A 22173-nucleotide genomic window follows, 5' to 3' on the forward strand; every position below is an offset into this window, starting at 1 on the left:
TACGATATCCGGGGCGCTGATGGCCAAGTGGTTCAGGTGCGTTCCACATGGGCTTTGATGCTGACAGCGTTTCCCGAGTTCAATTCCCGAGGCTTGTTTCCTATTTCTCTCTACTGTACTATCGAATAAAGGCAGAAAAGTGTGAAAAAACTACAATATTACGATCTGAAATCCCAGACAATATCTATATAAAATCGTCAGCCTATAATACCCAGTCCTACTTTCGACAAGCAGTCTATCACTATTTCTCTCGTGGAAGTTAACAATGCTTATGTCTACGTTCATTATTTACAAATATATATTATATTCAGTGCACATCATCAGTAATTGGATCCTGGACTTCCTGACAGAGAGGAGTCAAACAGTCAAAGTCGGCAACAACACATCTAAACCCGTTGAAGTGAACACAGGATCCCTTATTGTTCACTACTTACACAAGACTGCACGGCCAGGTTCAAAAGCAACCACATATGGCCCCGACCGCTGGCCTTACAGTCCGGGCTACAGCATGTTGTGGGTTCGAATCCCGATCCCGATGACCTTTGCTGCCTGTCACTCCCCATCTCTCTCTCCCCATTTCCTGTCTATCTACTATCAATAAAGGCAGAAAAGGCCAGAAAATATATCTTTAAAAGCAACCACATATAATAAAGTTTGCTGGTGACACCACCGTGGTCGGCCTCATCCCTGATGAGGAAGCTGCCACATAAAGGAGGTGGAGCAGCTGGCAGTTTGGTGCAAAACGCACATTCTCGCCCTCAATACAGAAATAAATCAAAGAAATGATTGTCGACTTCAGGAAGAGGATCAGGCCACATAACCATCCAATGACCATCGATGGCTCAGCTGTGCATAGGGTAACAAGTTTTACAGAGGTACCATCGAGGGCCTTCTCACCTACTGTTTCACCTCCTGGTACGGTAACAGCACAGCTGAGGAGAGGAAACAACTGAACAGGACTGAGAGAACAGCCGGAAAGATCTTTGGTACCTCACTGCCATCCCTGGCAGACCAACAACGATGCATGAGGAGAGCGACTAACATCACCAAGGACATCACCCACACCACCTCTAACAGCCTGATCTCCCCTCTGCCTTCGGGGAAACGATACAGGAGCATCACTACCAGGACGGAAAGGATGTGAGACAGTTTCTTTCCCCAGGCAATCACACTTTTGAACTCCAATCTCCCAAATATATAAACTTGGTAGGTATGCATTCCTATGCATTAGATGAGATGAGATTAATTTCTTTTTTATACTGTTTTTATCTGGTTATGCTTGTGTATTATGACATGACTTCTTCTAGTTTTTTGGATTTATTTATTTAGATTGATAGAGCATTTCTGAACTATTAGTATTCATTTTATTCTTTTATGAACTTTTGCTGTCGTTAACTAGGAGAAACATAATTTGGTATTTTTTTCCAAAGCTGCAAATGACAAATAAAGCAATGTTGAATCTTGAACGTTGACTTGTGGCTTCTGAGGCTACAAGCTTTAGCTTAAAAAGAATGCAAGCACAACTCAACTCCCAGTTCTTACTCTCTTACCGGGTACACAGCTCATAATACATTCATATACTGTAAGCCCAAAGTTCACCAGCACTTGCATAATGTCTTTTTGGTACTTTTTATTTTGTTTGGCTGGGGCAGCATAAGGACAAGTTTCAGCAGAGCCTTCCTCAACATAATAAAAAATCCAACACGGGTGTGTCACTTATAAAGGGACCTTTATAAGTAACCTTTATAAAGGGACCTTTATAAGTAACCTTTATTACACGGTCACTTTTTTTTCTTTCAAAACAAAAGCTAATACCGTACATACTGCTAGTCAGTTTTGTTTTCTTGAAAAATAATAAACCTTGTCCTAAAGGAGTTCATTCACCACACACATGCACATGTAAGCGAGTCAACCCTATCCCTTTCTATTTTCTGATTAAACAGCAACATTCTTTTGAGTCTGGTCTCAGAATCATTGCTGAAAGGGTTACCTCCAGGCTGTCTCTAGATTACATTGCATATTAACTTGACACTTATGTATGTCTGTAGGCTTTAGCAGATTTGACTAAACTGAACTGCCATAGTAACGGCATGCACATTTTAACCACAGAAAGTGCTTCTTCCTCTTTCACCAAGAGTTTATGTGATAAGGAAGCAGCTCCCAGTACAACGTTGCACTCCCCCGGGTGACACACAGTGTGCGCGCACGTGTGTGTGTGTGTGTGTGTGTGTGTGTGTGTGTGTGTGTGTGTGTGTGTGCGCGCGCGCGCGCGTGCGTGCGTGCGTGTGTGTGATCCTACAGTACATCAGAGAAGGGAACTGCATAGCTACTACAAACATCATTGATCACCCTGCCAGGCAATGAGGCAGCAGATTATGGCATATTTCCATGCTCAGGTCTTGGTGCTCTTATCTTTTACTAGATTATGGTCCCTGTGTAGAGCTGATGTCGGGGATTTCACTCCATGCCTACAGACTTTCTACAACTCATGGCCTCCGAAAGGCTTGACAGGGACCCCAATCTGCCAGCGTTACAACAATCTGTACCACTTTGCTACACTGTACAGACGCCCACGTCGCTCACCTTGGTTCTCAGCCTACGTGTTTTCTCCACCAACAGGAAAGAGGCCTTCGGCAGTTTGGAAATTTGAGCCGCAGGTAAGGATCAATAGCATTATTTTAACTTTTTCTATTTATTTTTAGTATTTTTGTTTCTATATGATTTCAAACACCTGGAACAATATAATATAATATGCATCCTAGTTACTTTGTAGCACTTAATTGTTTTCTTGGCACATGACTACTGTTGTTTATTGACTAGGTTACTCCAATCTTGCACTTTGTTTTAGTTAAATATGGAAATGTGCTATATGTAGCCTATAATGATTATGCCTTTACGCAGTTTTGTAAATGTAACATTAGTTTTAGTTTTAAGAAACTGAACATAAACGTGGCTACTCTGTGCTTGACACCAAAGCAATAGGCTAAAAGAAGTCAAGAGAAATATGTACATAAGCTACTTAACTGCGCATTTCTATTAGACTTGGTTTAGACAATATAATGTTTAATGTTTTGACTTGAGAAAAAGAATGAGAACTGTGGTAGAAGTAATCCAGCAGCTTATCTCAAAAGACATTGTTAAGACAGTCATCTCTAGATCACAGATAAAGCCTGATTTATACTAAGCTGCACTCTGGCGTTGCGTGCCGTGAATAGAAGATATACAAGCTTGTAGATCTGCTATTTACTGAGCACGACAGTGGGGTTGCGGAAAGTGAAAGTATCTCTCTTATCCCTAAACAACTCTTATCTAGGTGTCCTTGGGGAAGACAAACACGTGATGTGATGGACTTGCTCGGTGTCTGGGTAAATGGGTGTACTGGGTAGCTCACACGTGTGAAAGGATGATGTATTAATGTGAAGCAGTGCCTGGCTGAAGAGCTTTCACATTCTTCAATACTCTTAACTCAATGGTCCTTTGTGTTGACCATGATAACAGCTGTCAGTTTATGATCTAGCAGCAATACATTTATTTTTCTTGTTAGACCATGTCTGTGTCATAACATCTTGTGACCAACCTAAGGAGTTGGATCCCTGCTCAAGAAACTGATCTGAACTGTTACACTTTCACACTGTCAGAATAGAAAAATAGACCACATTCTTCAAGATGTGGGATGTTATACAATATAGCCAAATGTATTTTCATGATTTTAGTTAAAGTCCATGGTGGCCTGTCTCATTGACTGGCAGAATTAATTTATATAATGCATCTACAGTATCTACTTACCAAATGTTGCATTAGGCAAACATTTAAGTCAGATCCTCTGCAAATAAAAGAAGAGGAAATGACCCCCTCTGTTACTTACTTGTGGTTTCATTATGCTTAAACAGCAAAACATACTGTGTTGTAGGTTAGGTTACATTTGTGTTAACTCCAAAGTGTATTTATGAAGACTTGAAGTGTTCTATAACAAGGCTGGCATGTTCCTCAAACACAGCTAATCTCACCTCAGTCACTAAAATGGTGGTATATGCAAATATATTTTCATCATCTAATTTATATTGAACATGAATATCTTCTTGAAAAAAAGAATGGATGATTAATAATAATTTGGGCCCAACTCCTTATTGTTGTCACTGTATATTTGCACATACATGACATTTGTCCTCTAACTGCATTTACCTATTGTCATACAGTGACAATGAGAAGGAGTGTGAATAGGCACCAAGTCAGTAAAAATAGTGAAAAGGTTTATATTCTGACCCAGGCCAGAACAATGCAAATTGCAAAAACACACATCTGAAGAAAACACAACTCAGAAATCCTACAAACCTAAATCAATAGAGAGACAAAGTATCAACCTCTGGCCCTGGCAGCTTATACAGTATGTTCCAATTGAGCTGTCCATTTCTAATCAACCAACCACAGTACAAAAGCAATCCACCCAAGATGCTCTCCATGTTCTAATCAATCAGCTAACAGGATTAACAGGCACCCCTCAATCAGATCTTCAGTCATTAATCACCCAACTACACAGCTATAGGCGGCCGTTCCCCCATAACAGCATTTTCCTGTGCAGATAAACAAAAATATATTATGATATTGTGATTCCAGTCACAACAGAATGTGTGTCTGAGAATCGACAAGTATTAACAAGCATAACATAACGTACATTCCAAAATGAATGTGTTCTGCTGAATTTAAACATATGGAGGAAATTAGTCTACAAGAGGCTGCAGCGGGCGCTATACAGTGCTCAGGGAAGAGTTAGGACTAGGAGTTGTGTGTCTTGCTCAGGCACTCTTCAACATCTCATTGCCGTAAACATAAGATTTTAAGTTTTGAGAACAGTATTGATTTTCATTATGTAAAGCTTGCGTATAAATGTTTAAATGGACTTTCCACTCATCATTTATGCAAATACTACAGTGCTGCAGCAGATCCACCAGAGTTGCCTCAAGTGGCACGTGTTCATTAATGCCAAACAGCAACTTGCTATCTGATTACTTTAAACACATTTCACATTTGAAAAACACATTTCTTAAGAGACTTTCTATGGATGGGTGTTTCAAATTGCTATAAGCTATAAGCACTATTACAGTGCACACATTACATTTTCAGTGTTTTTATACACACTGAATCTGTACTTTTAAAATAAAACTACTAATAATAATAATATTAATGGCTGATTTTCATCCTGCAATGTTTGCCTCCATGCACAGCTTGCCAACCCATCAGCTGATGGCACCATGATACCCTTCCCTCCGGGTCCTGTGGACCAGAACGTGGTGGAGAGCCAGGCAGTAGAGCTGGACTACATCAATTCATCTTTCACCCGTGGACACCTCAACCCCAGCCTTCATCACTCTAGCCACGAGGACCGCGTGTCCACCTTCACCTTGACCAACACGGTGCCTCAGAAGGCCGGATCCAACAGCGGGCCCTGGGATACTCTGGAGCAGACCGTCAACAAAACCCTAGCGGCCTACTGCCTCGGAAAAGCCTACATAGTGACTGGGATACTTCCCTACCAGAAAGATGAGCCCTGGCTAAAAGATCATCGAGTTGCAGTACCGGAGTATCTTTGGTCGGCCTACTGCTGCACGAACGTCAGCAATAACCTTCCAACAGAATTGAAGGCGACCTTTCCTACGTATGCAGCTATCGGCCGCAACGACCGCAATAGCACGGAGGAGATTGTGCCCGTCAATAACACGGCTCATAAGCAGTTCCGGGGATATGATGTGAGAAGAATGCCCCTTGCTACACTTGAGATGTATTTGCTGGACAGGTTTAAGGCTGCGGTTAGTGTTTTTTATGAACAGTGTTCTGGGTTGGAGTGATCGAGGACCAACATTCCATCCATCCATCTCCAGCTTCGTGACCCGACTTATCCGGAGTTGGGGTCACGGAGGTACTGTAACAGTTCCAGCAGAGAATCCCAGTCTTCCCTTTCCCGGGCCACATTAGCTACTTCTAACTGGGGGATCCCGAGGCATTCCAAGGCCAGCGTATGGAGATATTTACCCTCCCCCATCTGCCCTGTGGCCTCCTCCCAGCATGCACAGAAGACCTCCAGGGAGACGGCCAGGAGACATCTGTTCTAAACTTGTTTCTTTTATTCTATGATTTGAAAGCCTTCTAAATCATTTGAGACTAAGGTTAGGGACAGGGTTAGTTATAACGGGGCCTTTTTGAGGGCGGCTGTTCTACAGATAATGGTTGTGAATATTAAATGAAATAAAACACATTTTAATGCTGAATGGCGTCGTGGACTACCAGCGAATGGACCACCGTCTCCACCAAAGGAAGGATCTGCGGACCCCAGGTTGGGGACCCCTGTTCTGAATGACCTGTAACTTGTTATTTACATATATGGCAATCACGTTTTGCAATGCTGTGTATGCTTTGCAGCTACTTTGCCAATGCAGAACAAGGAAGTGAAGTCTACAGCAAACAGCTGTTTTAGACTATGCATGCATGCATGGATTTCTCTGGACCACTAGATGGCAGACTTGTGCAGTATATTAAGTCATACCAACAACATGCCTTGGGATGAAAAGGACAGATGTTTACTTTAATGTGCAGAACACAGACACAATTTCAAATGACTTCCTCTGTGCATCATTCATTTCTGAATTGAAAAATAATTTACAATATAAAAAAATGAAATAGGCGTTAGATTCAGCAACCCCCCCCCCCCCCCATTCCACAGCTTGGGAGTCAAGGTCACCAACATTTCACTGATTGTACCTGTATGAGTATGTGACTGACACTTTTGAGGTATTTTATTACTTTAATGGAGTTGTGAGAATGCCCGACTTAGCGGCTAGAAACAGTGTGAGCCAGGATGTTGGTTTATAACCCGAAGGTGTATTTATTGTCTCCGCCAGGCCGAAGGCATGGCGAGAGAGTATGTTTTACCCTCCGTCCGTCCGTCCGTGTGTCCGTCCTTCTGTCTGTGACCAGCTAATTTCCGCCACCGTTGGCCCGGTCGCTGTGAAACTGCTCACACACACTCCCTGGATGCCACAGCAGAACCTATGCCCCACATTTTTCAGATCAGCCTGTCATAGCGCCACCATTTTTGCTATTACTCCTACAGATTTTGTCCAAAAACACGCAAATCGGTACACAGTATCTCTATAGTCATGTGATCAACACTGATCTGTCTGATTTTCCATTTTCCATTGGCTTCCAAAGTTTGCAGGATTGGTTCATTTTGAACAAAATGCCTCAAATCATGAACGCAGTGTGCGATGAAATTTTCCACAGACATTCCCACTTGGCCCAGGAAATGCCACCCTTTTCACATTGGCCTGTTATAGCGCCACCAGCAGGTCTAATTTAGCAAACCACATTTTTGGAACAAAATGCCTCAAATCATGAATGCAGTGTCTGATTGTCGTGCAAGGCCTAAGAAGAAATGCCACCCTTTTCACATTGGCCTATTATAGCGCCACCAGGAGGCCACAATAATCTACCTGACCTGGCGGAGACTTGTTTAATTTTGCAACCAAAGCACTTGGATTTTGCCATCTCAGGTATTACTGAAGAGCACAAACTAACTTTGAGAACGCTTATTGTGTATATCTATTGTCATTAAACGGAAATGTGTCTTTCAGATTTTTCATATTCCATCCTGATTGGCTAAAAATGGCTTCCAGCGTTTGCAGGAGTGTCCTGTTTTGAACAAAATGCCTCAAATCATGAACACAGCATGCAGTTTCCATGAGATTTTGCACGCACATTCCCACTAGGCCGAGGAAGAAATGCCATTTGAATTTTCAAATCAGCCTCATGGTGGCGCTAAAACAGGCCGATTCGTGTTTTTATCTATAAATGCACCGATCTGTGTAAAACTTTGTATGCGCACTCCCTAAAGGTCATTGGCCTGCATTTTTCCTTTTATAGCGCCACCAGGAGGCTGACTTATGTAAAACTCTTTTTTTTATATGACTCCGATTTTATCCAAATTTCACGCAAAGCGGTACACATGATCTCTAAAGTCATGTGATCGAGACGGATCTGTTTGATTTTTCTGATTACATCCTGATTGGCTGAGATTCACATCTAAAGTTTGCAGTAGTGGCTTGTTTTGAACAAAATGCCGCAAATCATGAACAAAGCGTCCGATTGAGGATGAACTTTGCATGCACATTCACACTATGTTGAGGAACAAATGCCACCCTTTTAACATTGACCTGTTTTAGTGCCACCAGCAGGTCTAATTTAGCAAAACATATTTTTGGAACAAAATGCCTCAAATCATTAATGCAGAGTACGATTGCCATGCAAGGCCTAAGAAGAAATGGCACCCTTTTCACATTTAGCGCCACCAGGAGGCCACAATAACCTACCTGACCTGGCGGAAAGCACTTTTTCTAGTTTGTTCTGTGTTTTGTTTTTGGCCTAAAACTATTTCCCAGACATCATGATAAGTGATGTCCAGCGTTGTCAAATCAATCATCTTCTCACTGAAGACTGAAGAAATCATTCAAAATGTGCTTTTCGTTGACTCATTTCAGGTATGTTGGAACACATCGACATGTTCTTGATCTTCTTCGAGCAAGAAATTAAACTTTTAAATGAAAAATGTGGCTCGTCATTGATTAAAATGTAGCAGCGTCATGTGATTAGTGTGAACGCCCGCCTGCCACCCCCCCCAAATTACCAGGTTCATGCCCGGATTTACAGAGGCCTATGTCTAAAAACATATTGAATGCAAATGATCTCTCTTACACACACCAACTAACAGCCACAAAATAACAGCCACAACACTACACTACCAACATAGTCGTAGATTCAACGTCGGCGTTTGATTCCACAACCTGAAAAAAAAATACCTGGGAAAAAAGCAGCAGAGCAACATCTTTAACCACATCAGCACGCATACGACACAATCAGCATCCAACACCAACACCACAAGCAGCATCCAACAAACTGCAGCATGAAGCAGCTGCAGCATCCAGCAAAGGAAAAGGAAAAGAGGTTCCTACTTAGAGTCGTCTTCAGAGGAAACCCCCGGCTGGCCGAGGTCTTCGGTGGAGGCCGACGGCGGAGACCACCGAAGACACATACACACTGTCGTGGAATTCTGCATCAATGAAGACACATCATACACACTGTCGTGGAATTTTGCGTCAATCAGCAATCAATCCACGGTGGAGACCACCGAAGACCAGGGCCGTTGGCGCGGAGGAATCCCCCATGCAAACAAATCCATGGATAGAGAGAGATCTCCATCTCTAAGGGCATCTTCGGGTTGAGCCTTTCAACGGCACAGTCTGTCTCCACTCTAAGAAAGAAAGAAAGAAAGAAAGAAAGAAAGAAAGAAAGAAAGAAAGAAAGAAGGACAAACAAACATTAATTAAAGTGAGCAAATCTATAAGCTCGGCACATGAGCTTGTAGATCTGCTATTTCTTGAAATATCATTGAAAAATCATTCTGAAATGTACAGGGAGCCAGTGAATTGAGGCAATATGTTTACTGTATACGTATACTGTATCCTGTCACAACTGTCACAATAATCGTATCGCAGAGATTTTAATTTATCGTGAAATTGTCCTCCGTCATACACTAGGATGAATAAGCTTTTGTTAGGATGCAAATTCAGGACCACTTAAACGCTCTATACTTGATAAAAACTGACCTGTAAAGAGCGCATTTGGTATGCTCTTTTTTCACTCTACACAAATCGATTCGCCAAAAATAGCAAATCTACAAGCTCACAACGCGCTGTGAGCTTGTAGATCGGCTATTTTTGCTGAACGTTCCCCCCAGAATAGGGATGCTGGGGGTTCAAGTGGTTAAAGGACAACTTTGTTTTTTTACAACCAAGGTTTATGTTTTAGATTGTAATTAAAGTAAATAAAAGATGAGTGTTATTTTTTTTTCATTTACTGCTTTCTATAGTTTTAGCAATTTTCGCCATCTTTTTTACAGTGGGCGGGGGCATTCTGTCCAGTGGCTAAATATGCCTTTTTCTACACAATAACCCCGCGTTTTCTTTATTATTATTTACAGTAGCTCTTCTAACCCCCAATAACTCACATCTGGCCATCAAAGACCACAGGACCTTTTTTATTGTGTAAAAAAGGCATATTTAGCCACCGGACAGAATGCCTCCGCCCACTGTAAAAAATATCACAAAAATTGCTATAACTATAGAAAGCAGTAAATGAAAAAAAAATAACACTCACCTTTTATTTACTTTAATTACAAGCTAAAATATAAACCTTGGTTGTAAAAAAACAAAGTTGTCCTTTAACAAAAGTGGCATTAAAGTCTTAAGCTTTTGATCATCTTGGAGAGCTGACAGATATTCAAGCACAGTGCCCCTAGGGGGCATCAACAAAGTATAGGCTACGCAACATCATTTGTATTTTCAATTGCTTCTAAAAGCAGATGAGATATTGACTAACAAAACGCCATTTAGATTCATCAAAATATTTTCAACATTGCATTTTTACATTTTCTTAAAGGTAGGGTAAGTGATATTTTTGGGTTGAAAAAGTGTTTTGTTAAAAGGCTAAAGCACTATATTCTGATAGTGTGTTTGTTCAGTAACAGGAGTCTCCCAGTCTCTCCAGCTCTTTAATAAACAGAACATACATTTTATTTCAGGTAGGTGACAAAGTTTCAGCCAATCAGGAGATAGTGCCCATTTATTTAATTTGTATAGTGTTCCAGTTCCAATTGTGTCTGCTCATTTCTTTGTGTCATCACTTCCAATTTCACTTGTTTAATCTGTATCCTGTCTGAGTTCTCTATCCTGATTGGATAAAATTGGTATCTTGACCTGAAAATTCATTTTCTGTAGAGCTGGAGAGACATGGAGAGTCCTGTTACTGAACAAACACTCTAAAGCAATGATTACTATCAGAATATAGAGCTATCTAACACTTATTTTAACCAAAGAAAATCACTTACCCCACCTTTAAACGTTTGTATTACTGTAAATTATGCCATACTACTGCCATAAAAGTAGAACAGCAGTTACACAATACAATGATAATGCCTAGATTGAGCATTGAGTAGTAGAACAATGGTTCCCAAACTGGGGGTCGGGACCCAAATTATTTTGGGGGTCCCCAGATGATTAGCTTATTGTGTAACATTATTTTCTCACTCAACAGTAAACAAACCAACATACAGTATAAGTGAATACAGGATATTTGAACATTTTCTAAAGTTACAATTTAAGGACTTTTAAGACCTTTTTAATACCTCTAAAATGACAAATAAAAATAAAATAATAAACCATTACTGCGTCAGAAGTAGCCAACTATACTATGGTCAAACATTGGCTAAATTGTCAAATATTACAAGAAAGGCAACATTTTTTTAAATAGCCGATCTACAAGCTCACAACACCTTGCAGTGCGAAGCGTTGTGAGCTTGTAGTTGGGGCCTTGTAGCATGTGTTGGGGCCCCGAACCTAAGCTTTTCTTGGAGCCTAATCTTTTAGACCCCAAACCCAAACTTTTAATATATATATATATATGTTTTAAACCGAACATTTTTAACTCAAATCTTTTGCTTCTGGGGGATCCTACAAATGTATTCTAAATCCTAATTATTTTTTTTTAAACGTATCCTGCTATAATATCAGTGGTTCTCAAACTTTTCTCATGTCAAAGGACCCCCACAATGATATGTACTTGCCACACCTGGCCATCAGCGCCCCATTATAACTTTCTGATTTTACTGTGTGTGCTGCTACTGTACCTCCAGCTGCTTGTCCAGCAGTAGTTGCATCACCAGCGTGCGGATGCGGCAGCACTTCGGCGGGCAGACTGAGGAGGGTGTGAACACGTTGAAGAACACCATGATCTGCACGTAGGTCAGCACGGGGTAGCGGGCGTGCCACGACCTGTTGCTCGCCATCTAGAGAGAGCAGAGAGGGGGTTTTATGTGTTATTGCACCTTTATTTAACCCATTAAAACCGGGAACGCATCTGTGTAACCACTTAAACCTTCAAATATTGTACTACAATTATTTGAAATCTTTAGTGACTTGTAACTTTGTAGATATACATCATTACATTATAAAACATGCATTAACCACTTTAGCCCCATTTTATACCTAGGCTATTTGAAAATAGCAGATCTACAAGCTCTCGACGCGTTGTGAGCTTGTAGATCTGCTATTTTCTAACATTTTAGTACTTTTATTTGTGGTACTTTAAGTACATTTTAATACCAAATACGTTTTTACTTTTACTTAAGTACATTTGGAATTCCAGACTTTGAGTACTTTTTCCACTATTATGTGTCAATTTTGGGGTCCTAGACATGAAAAAGTTTCAGAACCACTGAGCTAAGCCATTGGTTCTCATAGTGGGGTCCTTAAGGGAGTTCTAGGGGGTCCCCAGCTACATGATGGATAGTTAGGAACCAAATGGGACCCTTATGGGTCTACAACTCTGAGGGTGTACAAATGGAACCGGGTCCATTTGGTTCCATTTTGTACACTCTCAAATTAACATTGACTTTACAATATAAATTACGGACCCAGAGATAGAAATTTCATTAAATGGGGGTCCGTAGCCTAAATGCATGTCAAACTAGGGGGGTCCTTGAAATTAAAATAGTTGAGAATCACTGCTAGAGCTGTAAACAATCTTCTCTTATGGGGGTCCTGGCATATCTTTTCAAATGAGTGTCCGTGGGCTAATAAGTGTCAATTTGGGGGTCCTTGACATGGGAAAGGTTGACACTAAGCTAACACACACCTGCAGTAAAACTCACCTGTTTGATGGATGGAGAGATAATTCACTTCTCTTTCCACAATCTGCTCACATAGTGTGTTTTAGCAGCTTTTTTTTCACCAGCCTTGTAAGCACTGACACTCGACGTCTATGTCGAGTAAAGTTATATTATGAGTTGTTTATTCCACTATAAGAGTCTTTTATTACTTCAAAACAAGCAGCGCTTGTTAACAAACCGTCGTCGTGTTTGCTGGATTGTGTGTGTGTGTGTGTGTGTGTGTATGGGGGGAGGAGAGCGCTCGCGCGGCAATTGGAGTACTCAAATCAGAGTGGAGAACAGCAACGTCACGCTTTGATGTCACCGCAAAGGACGGCAAGATTATTTTTAACTCTATGGGCAAGATCTAAGGAGCTCCTAATAGACGGATTTCCGCGCGACGTCATCACAGAGCAGAATGCGCAATCTGCGCATGCCCGGGTGAAAGGCGCGTTCGAAAATACAGCCCTGAGCGGCAGTGAGCGCACTGGCCAATACAAACTAATAGGCGAGTGTGCTCCGGTGCGTAATTTCCAAACGCACCCATAGGCTTCCCCCTCCTCTGCGCGGTCATATTCCTCTCATGTTTACTAACAGGAAACCCGTCTATACGCTGTTACCCGTGTTGCCATGTCTGCTTATAAATGAGCATTTTATTTATTTATTTTTTAAATTGTAGTCACTTCATTGGGCTTTCTAATGTTTTTTAAACCAGTGGTTCCCACATTTCTTTCATGTCAAGGACCCCCAGATTAATATGTATTTGTCGCAGACCCACATCTGAAAATATGTGGTGCCAGGGACCCCCATACAAGATTTGTGTTGATAAAATGTTTTTTTTTTTTTTAAACTGAATATTTTACTTTTTTTCCAAATATTTTTTGAAAATAGCAGATCTACAAGCTCACAACGTGTCATGATGTGACACGTTGTGAGCTTGTTGATCTGCTATTTTCAAACAGCCGATGTAAAAGTGGAAAAGAATTAGCCTAGTTGCTTCTTTTGGGCTTGTTTTTATCGACACAGCCGCTTGTTTCTTTTGCAAAATCTGGCAACTGATAACCTGCATTACACCAAGGTATATAAAAAGAAGGTACAAACATCTATGTCATGAGAGTCAATGAGAGCCAATGAGAGCCAGGTGGAGCAGCTTAGAACAAACGTACTTTGGGCTTATTTTTGCTTGTAAAATTTGCTTGTGTGGGTTGTGGTTTCTTGGGCTTAGTTGCTCATTTGGGCTTGCTTCACAATTTTAAATTTAAATTATTTTAACCAGTGGTTCTCAAATATTTTCATGTCATGGACCCCAAAATGAATATGTATTTGTCCCCTAACCCCCATCTGAAAATGTTTTGTGCCAGGGAGACCCGTACTAGATTTGTGTTGTTAGAATGTTTCAAAAATGATTTACATTTTTTATTATATTCTATACTATATTTAATAACTACCTTTTTTTGCGGTTTTCAAATATGTGTTTACACAGAATCAAATGTTTTATGGTCACGATTCACCAGGAGTCTGGATGGCTTGGTTCCAGGCTTAAAATAATGTATATAAATACATATTTTTCGGAAACCTCTATGGGCTGAATGAATGGGCTTTCTATATGTGGAACCACAAAATGGGGCCTCTCAATGACCACAGCTAATCAAATCAAATCAAATCAAACTTTATTTATATAGCACATTTAAAAACGACTGTCGCCGACCAAAGTGCTGTACAGGTCAACAAAACAAGAACAAATATAGCTGCAAGCAACGATAATACGGGGCCAGTGAATAGAGAGAGAGAGAGACATGGAAACGGAATAGATTGAAGAGAGAGAGAGTGACATGGAAACAATAGATTGATGAGAGAGAGAGATGGAAACATAATGGTTTGATTGGACATCTCAACCTACTGCCATTAACAGGATTCGAACTCTCAACCTTCAGACTAATAGGCTGCAACACTACCTATAGTGCTATAGCTTTGTCCAGGCTGATATTGTCTGTTGAAGATCATAAACTCTTGCCTTCTTTCATGAACCAAGCCCCTGTTTCACTAACACTAAGATCACTCGTTCACAAACCATTTACCAATGAAGAAATTGTACATCTCCTCAGAACCAAAACTAGTGAAAGTAGCCGATCTACAAGCTCACAAACCATGAAAAGTTGTGAGATTTTAGATCAGCTATTTTCAGAATGAAGTATGTCATACGTTGAAAAAACGTACTCTCAAATAAGCATTTCAATTACCATTTGCACATGTATTCATTGATACAGTCATGTTGTTTGCAATTCAACTTAAATTAAGTCTGCATCAAGTGAGGCTTGAACTGGCGACCTTGAGATTGTGAGAAATTCATTTAAGGGAGACTCCATTGGCCCAACAGACAAGTAACTGTGAAAAAGGAGATCACACAGATGATACAGTTTCACGCAAATAGCTGAAAAATCCTGGGTTTAAGTGTTTTTCAAACTGCTCAAAATTGCGGACAATCTAAGGGCGGAGCTTAATGGTCAAATCGATACGTGTGTTCCTCATGAGTCAAGGCACATGTGTAAGCAAGTTTCACGACTTTCGGCCAAACGAGGCATGACTTATGCCTGTTTAAAGTCTGCCTTTTCAAAAAATTGCTATAGCGCCCCCTTTTGGCCAATTGGAGTGAGATTGGTTTCAGTGATATTTGGAATGACCCTGTACATTTCTGCAAAGTTTCAAAGAAATGTGAGTCTGCATGTATGTTTTAGGCACAGATGAATAATTTTCATAAAACTGTAATAGTTAAAATCTATCTCCTCCTGGGATTTTTGAGCAATCTGCACGAAACGTTTAACACTTGAACTTTGGACCACTGCCTACAAAAATTTCCAACGGATTTTCCATAAGTGAAAAAATGCAGAAGTTAGGAGCCAATGACTGTTTTACATATAATTCAAAATGGTGGGCGATCTAAAGGTCAGAGGTCAAAAGTCAGACCACAAAAGTTGTCGGGCATGAAGAGACGCATGTGTGTATCGAAGTTTCATGGTTGTAGGTCAAACAGGGCATGAGTTGTACCTGTTAAAAGTTGGCACTTTCAATTGAGTGCTATAGCGCCACCCTTTGACGAATGAGTGTGAGAATTATTTCTTGGTAGTTTTTCATGAGCATCTACCATATGGCCGAGTTTCGTAAAAAGCGTATGCACGGTTAAGCCAGAACTGGCAAAAACAAGTATTTTTCAAACTGCTCAAAATTGCGGAAAATCTAAGGGCGGAGCTTAATGGTCAAATCGATACGTGTGTTCCTCATGAGTCAGCCTTATATACATTTTGGCCATTTGAAAATAGCCAATATACAAGCTCACAATGCATTGTGAACTTTTAGATCTGCTATTTTCAAAATATTTTTATACAGTTTTATACATTTGAAAACTTGTGAAATGGGTCATTCTGCATAATGAGTACTTTCTACTTTTGGTACTTTAAGTACATTTTGATACCAATACTTTTGTACTTACTACTTTTACTCAAGTACATTTTGAATTCTGGACTTTTACTTGTAACAGAGTATTTCTACATTGCAGTATTGATACTTTTACTTAAGTAAAGAATGTGAGTACTTTTTCCACCACTGGACAGCATCCAGTATATGAAACAACAATATAAGCTATAAGCTCAAAACCGATGCAATGCATTTTGAGCTTGTAGATCGGCTATTTCCACTATTAATCTTCTTTTGAAAGTATAAAGTAATTAGATATGTCTGTTATATGTCATATCTGCCCTGTGCAACTTTTGTTTACGAAGCCTAAAAGCCAAAAAGAAGTGTAATTTGTATTCATAATGTTCAATGACTGAAACACAATTAAATCGTTTATCACAATTATTTGAGTGACAATTAACCATAATAATATGGTAACCATAATCGTCACTACCCTACTACCAGAATACAAAACACACATTAAAAAACACATTCCTTCAAGATGTGGAATGCTATAGTCAAAAAGGGTATTTACAGCCAGTTAGTTAGAGCCCATGGTGGCCTGTCTCATTGACAGTGCATTTATATAATGCAAATCATGAATGTAGTAAATATAAGTGAAAAAATGCAGAAGTTAGGAGCCAATGACTGTTTTTCATATAATTCAAAATGGTGGGAGATCAGAGGTCAAAAGTCAGAGGGTGAAAGTTGTTCAGCATGAGGAGACGCATATGTGTATCCAAGTTTCATGGCTGTAGGTCAAACAGGGCATGAGTTGTACCTGTTCAAAGTTGGCATTTTTCAATTGAGTGCTATAGCGCCACCTTTGGACGAAAGATTGTGAGAATTATTTCTTGATCGTTTTTCATGACCATCTACCATATGGCCGAGTTTCGTAAAAAGGGACAGCACGGTTCACCCAGAACTGCGAAAAGTGGCAGAAGAAGTGACAGAATAAAGCGAATAATAAAACAGGTCCAGAGCTGAGCTCTGGCCCCGTAACAAGTACACAATACAGTTCAAAGTACAATTACATCATGAGCAATTACAACAAATCCAAGTTAAAGCTTAATTTTGGTTAAAAGCCAGGTAAAAAAAGTAAGTCTTGAGTAAGGACTTAAAAACCCCAATGGAATGGGCGGATCTAATAACAAGGGGTAGATCGTTTAAATCACATGTCGAGGGTGGTTTACTCTAGCCTGGTAAACCCTCCCTCCGGAAATCTCATTTCCATTCGATCTCAGGAAGGAGTCTGGCATGATTGCTCATTCTGCAATATTGGCTGTGGGCTGGAGTTGGGCGGGAGTAATACCGTTGACTGACAACCCCTTCAACCAATGATCGTTTTTCCCCTTCAGCCAATCAGCAGTTCATGTTGACGAGCTCCAGACTATGTGACGCAACGGGACTTTTGGGACGGCCATGCCGAAAATAGGTTGCCTTATTGGGATACATGCGTGTCACTCCCCGCCCCTGCCGGTTCTCTAAATTTATATTTTTAAATAGGCTCTGTCATGATTAATTGACCACATATATGAAGTTAAACAACTAAATTCTATCCCAACGATATGTTAATAGTAAATTCCGTGCCTCAAAAAAGAAGTTTGAGAGCGTTTTAAAACCGAAAGTAAGAAGTGAAGGCACTCGCACAAATAACAATGGCTGCCGTTCGTCTTTTGTCGGCGGCTCTCAGGCTGCACTCGGCTTCATTCGGGCTCACTCGAACTCGCCACCTGATTGGCCAACGTAAGCTGTCAATCACAGAACGATGAGCGACGACGCTGATAGGCGCGGTTAGGTCCTGATTTCGCTGGAAACTCCCCAATATTGCAGAATGGGCGTTCATGCCAGACTCCTTCCTGAGATCGAATGGAAATGAGATTTCCGGAGGGAGGGTTTACCAGGCTAGGTTTACTCAACAGATTCCCAAAAGCATTTCCACTTTGACCCATAGGGGACGCCACAAATTTGCAAAATGTAACCGTTTGACACAAAAACATGATTTTTGGAGGGATCAGTTCCCTCAAAAAGAAAAGCAAGTGATCACAGGAGTGACATGACGATGTCATCGGCCTGCTACATTTGTGGGAGGGGCCTGTTTCTTTAGTGGGACGGGCCTATTTCCTAAAATCAAAACGGCACGCGTCGTCACGAACGCGGGATCCGATCGGCACCGAATTCGAATCGCGCGGCCTCCGACGGTATTCCTCCAGGCGTATTCCTCGAGTCCCGGCGGCCGCGACCCGCGACCGGTGTCGGCGCAACCACACTTTGCAATTGCCCTGAATTGCGACGCGTCTAGTTGTGTTCACTCTTGTGTTTCAGGTATTAAACAGGTGTGCAGTTACGTTGACATTTTAATACACCTGAATGAAAGAAGGAAACAGAATGTACATGGCAACATGGCCCGTTTTAGACCACACAAAACCCACCGTGGTGTGGCTGGATGTGGCGCTCAACGCCATTTTAGACGTGGTAAGTGAACGTTGTGTTTTCAAGGCATTAATTCTTCCCAATTGACACGGGACAATGAAGACAGAACAAAGTGATGGCAGAGAGAGTAAATGCCACACGTATCACCTGGTACAGCCTGATGCAGATGCAGTTATGTGACTGTTGAATTGATAATAATAATAATAATACCTGACATTATTTTAGGGCTTTTCTAAGTAGCCCACTCAAAGTCCCTTTAATTAACAAATTAAGCCATAACCCCTCTGATGATATTTTATGTTACTACTACAAATTTGGTCCAAACATCATGCAAATCGGTACACATTATTTCCATAGTCAAGTGAAGGTTGCGTCCGATTTTTCAAATTCCATCCTGCTTGGCGAATTCCGAACATTGCTGGCCCTCAATAACCTTCCTGACCTGGCGGAGACCTGTGCTGCGAGGAGCACTTTTTCTAGTTCAGCATATGAGACACACGCAACTCTTCAGTCAGTTCTCTCACTGTCAGAACTCTATATCTTAACTGGCAGTAGGCAGCGTTTTATGTGGTCCAGCCCAATTATACTGGAAACACAAGCACAGGTGTGTGGTTAAGCGTTCAATCAAACCTACCAATCACACTTCCCACACTATTGCACTCTAAACATCACTTTCACTATTGCACTGGCTCATCATGATTCACCAACGCCAACATTTCAACAATAAAATCATGACTGTGCAAAATGTAGCTGTGCAAATTAATAAAGTGCAAATATAGGTAACAGAGGACCTCTCTCTGTTACAGGAGTATTTCCAGTTTTCAGTACTTTTACTTCTACTCCATTTCATCTCAGATGCAAATATTGTACTTTTACTCCACTACAATTAGGCCTAATACTAGTTAGGCCTTGTTACTAGTTACTAGTTAGGCTACTTTGTAGATTTAGATTATTATTACAAAACATTCATTAACCACTTCAGCCTTATATAATATTTTGGCCATTTGAAAATAGCCAATATACAAGCTCACAATGCATTGTGAACTTTTAGATCTGCTATTTTCAAAATATTTTTATACAGTTTTATACATTTGAAAACTTGTGAAATGGGTCATTCTGCATAATGAGTACTTTCTACTTTTGGTACTTTAAGTACATTTTGATACCAATACTTTTGTACTTACTACTTTTACTCAAGTACATTTTGAATTCTGGACTTTTACTTGTAACAGAGTATTTCTACATTGCAGTATTGATACTTTTACTTAAGTAAAGAATGTGAGTACTTTTTCCACCACTGGACAGCATCCAGTATATGAAACAACAATATAAGCTATAAGCTCAAAACCGATGCAATGCATTTTGAGCTTGTAGATCGGCTATTTCCACTATTAATCTTCTTTTGAAAGTATAAAGTAATTAGATATGTCTGTTATATGTCATATCTGCCCTGTGCAACTTTTGTTTACGAAGCCTAAAAGCCAAAAAGAAGTGTAATTTGTATTCATAATGTTCAATGACTGAAACACAATTAAATCGTTTATCACAATTATTTGAGTGACAATTAACCATAATAATATGGTAACCATAATCGTCACTACCCTACTACCAGAATACAAAACACACATTAAAAAACACATTCCTTCAAGATGTGGAATGCTATAGTCAAATGTAGGGTATTTACAGCCAGTTAGTTAGAGCCCATGGTGGCCTGTCTCATTGACAGTGCATTTATATAATGCAAATCATGAATGTAGTAAATATTACATTAGGAAAGCATTTAAGTCCGAACCTCGTTAAATAAACCTGCAAAGAAAAGACAGCTGAATGATGACATTAAGGCGATATGTACGATATTGTGTAAACGTTGTTATCCTGTATCCAATATGGAAGCTTTCCCCAGGACACTTGTTTTAATGAGACACACATATTTTCTCAAATCAGACTTGGTATGAATTTATTGCAACATTGAATCATAGCATGGTAACAAAAGTGCACCAAGGGCTGAACACAGCTGTACCCAATCGTGTTGGAATTATGTCATCATAACTGAATACTGAGAGCATTCCTTAGTACTGCTGATGTTGGGATGGTGAGAAGAGCTTGTCCCACAATTCCACTTTCATAATGGCCCTGCCCATGGGGGACATACTAGCCTTGACATCCAGGTAACTGCCCTCATGGCTGATCCCAGAGCCATTCGCCTCCGCACGTGCAAAGCTTTTCTGTTCTTTGTTGTAATACATATCTTTATACAGAGCCTCATCGCACTCTTTACCCTTACTGTAGATTCCTACAGCTGTCCAGTTCTTGTACATGTTGTAGTCGTAAGGGATGGAGAACATGATCGCCAGCGTCTCAATGTAGTCGTTCCTACTCCGCTCAAACAGGTCGTAGGTCAGAACGCCAACAGCGCCACAGGCTTTAGCGGAAGTCTTGCTGAAGTTGCACACCTCAGTTTTCAGAGGCCGCACGGTAGGCTGGGGTGGTATGTGGGTCAAGCCACTCTCTAGGAAAACCCTTTTTTTGCAAAATAATGAAAAGAAATACGAAGGGGGATTAGTTATGAAACATTACCCTAACAGAGACACACATGGCATTAGAGGCAGTGTTATTATCTGTATGATGGCTAAGCTTTATATTTCAACTTTTATTAATCTGCAGAAGGGTTCTGCTCTGCATGTATTCTCTTTCTCAGCTGCAGGCCTCTGTGTCATCTTCCTCCACAAGTCTTGCACTTACTTGGGGTTGATGAGGCAGTAGTTGTTGGTGAGGTTGGTGATCTCGATGGTGACATTTCTGCGGCTGCTGAGATTAGCCGCCACGGCCTCAGCTGAGTCACTCATTCTCTCCTATATGCGGGCTGCGATTCTGAAGCAAAAGGCATCAGTGAAAGTGTGGGATTACACACTGCTTGAAATATTGCACTTAACACTACACTTAACCACTTCAACCATGTATACTTTGTTGACTGGGGGTCGCTCCCAGGGCTCTGTACTGTACTTGGTCTGCTCCTTTTCCCCCTCTACATAAAATCTCTTCACTGAAAATAGCCAATCTACAAGCTCACAACGTGTCACAATGCAGTGCATTGTGTGCTTGTATATCTGCTCTCTTTGCCAAATGTTCGCCCCAGAATATAGTGATGCTAGAGTTAATTTAGTTAAAATAATCTTATGGTTATAATTATAAATATTTCTCAAACACTCCACGGTGTAGAATTTATGGTGCCATTTGTATCGAATAATTCTTAATTCAATTACCAAATTATGTCTGTTAATGTACAGTATGTCTATGTTAATATCCAATTTGATGACCCAATAAAGCCTACAGTACATTTTGTGCATTAATAGAGTACAAATAAATGGTCTTACCTGTTCGTATCACTGTCTGTTCTTAACTCAGCCGACGTGAGATCTGAAATGGTGAGCTCACTCTTCAGATTACCCTTGTCGTGGAATGGCACCACACCCGATTCTAAACCAAATCCGTCTCCACCCAGAACACACACCCACTCCCTGTCCGACTCAGTCTGGAGG

At 40.6% G+C, this 22173-nt stretch overlaps 2 protein-coding genes across 2 annotated transcripts; one reads left to right on the forward strand and one right to left on the reverse strand.

The window, feature by feature from the left end:
- The first annotated feature begins 2307 nt into the window (after positions 1-2307).
- Positions 2308-6659, forward strand: LOC311059694 (endonuclease domain-containing 1 protein-like). Its single transcript, XM_084077719.1, has 2 exons — positions 2308-2657; positions 5223-6659. Exons 1-2 carry the CDS (start codon positions 2361-2363, stop codon positions 5841-5843), a joined length of 918 nt encoding a protein of 305 aa, XP_083933845.1. The 5' UTR covers positions 2308-2360; the 3' UTR covers positions 5844-6659.
- Positions 6660-20574: 13915 nt separating this feature from the next.
- LOC311059697 (DELTA-stichotoxin-Hmg2b-like) lies at positions 20575-22168 on the reverse strand. Its single transcript, XM_084077723.1, has 3 exons — positions 22009-22168; positions 21377-21505; positions 20575-21154 (listed from the first exon to the last, which is right to left on the reverse strand). Exons 2-3 carry the CDS (start codon positions 21478-21480, stop codon positions 20704-20706), a joined length of 555 nt encoding a protein of 184 aa, XP_083933849.1. The 5' UTR covers positions 21481-21505; positions 22009-22168; the 3' UTR covers positions 20575-20703.
- Positions 22169-22173: the final 5 nt, after the last annotated feature.

This window comes from Gymnoscopelus microlampas, assembly GCF_963454915.1.
Source record: "Gymnoscopelus microlampas genome assembly, chromosome: 14".
Lineage (NCBI taxonomy): Eukaryota > Metazoa > Chordata > Actinopteri > Myctophiformes > Myctophidae > Gymnoscopelus > Gymnoscopelus microlampas.

Bases quoted from the DNA above. Each gene is read 5' to 3' on its own strand.
- LOC311059694 (XM_084077719.1), top strand. From the start codon at position 2,361: ATGAGGCAGCAGATTATGGCATATTTCCATGCTCAGGTCTTGGTGCTC. The intron at 2,658-5,222 runs GTAAGGATCAAT...CTCCATGCACAG, and splicing joins TTTGGAAATTTGAGCCGCAG to CTTGCCAACCCATCAGCTGA.
- LOC311059697 (XM_084077723.1), bottom strand. From the start codon at position 21,480: ATGAGTGACTCAGCTGAGGCCGTGGCGGCTAATCTCAGCAGCCGCAGA. The intron at 21,155-21,376 runs GTAAGTGCAAGA...TTGCAAAAAAAG, and splicing joins TACTGCCTCATCAACCCCAA to GGTTTTCCTAGAGAGTGGCT.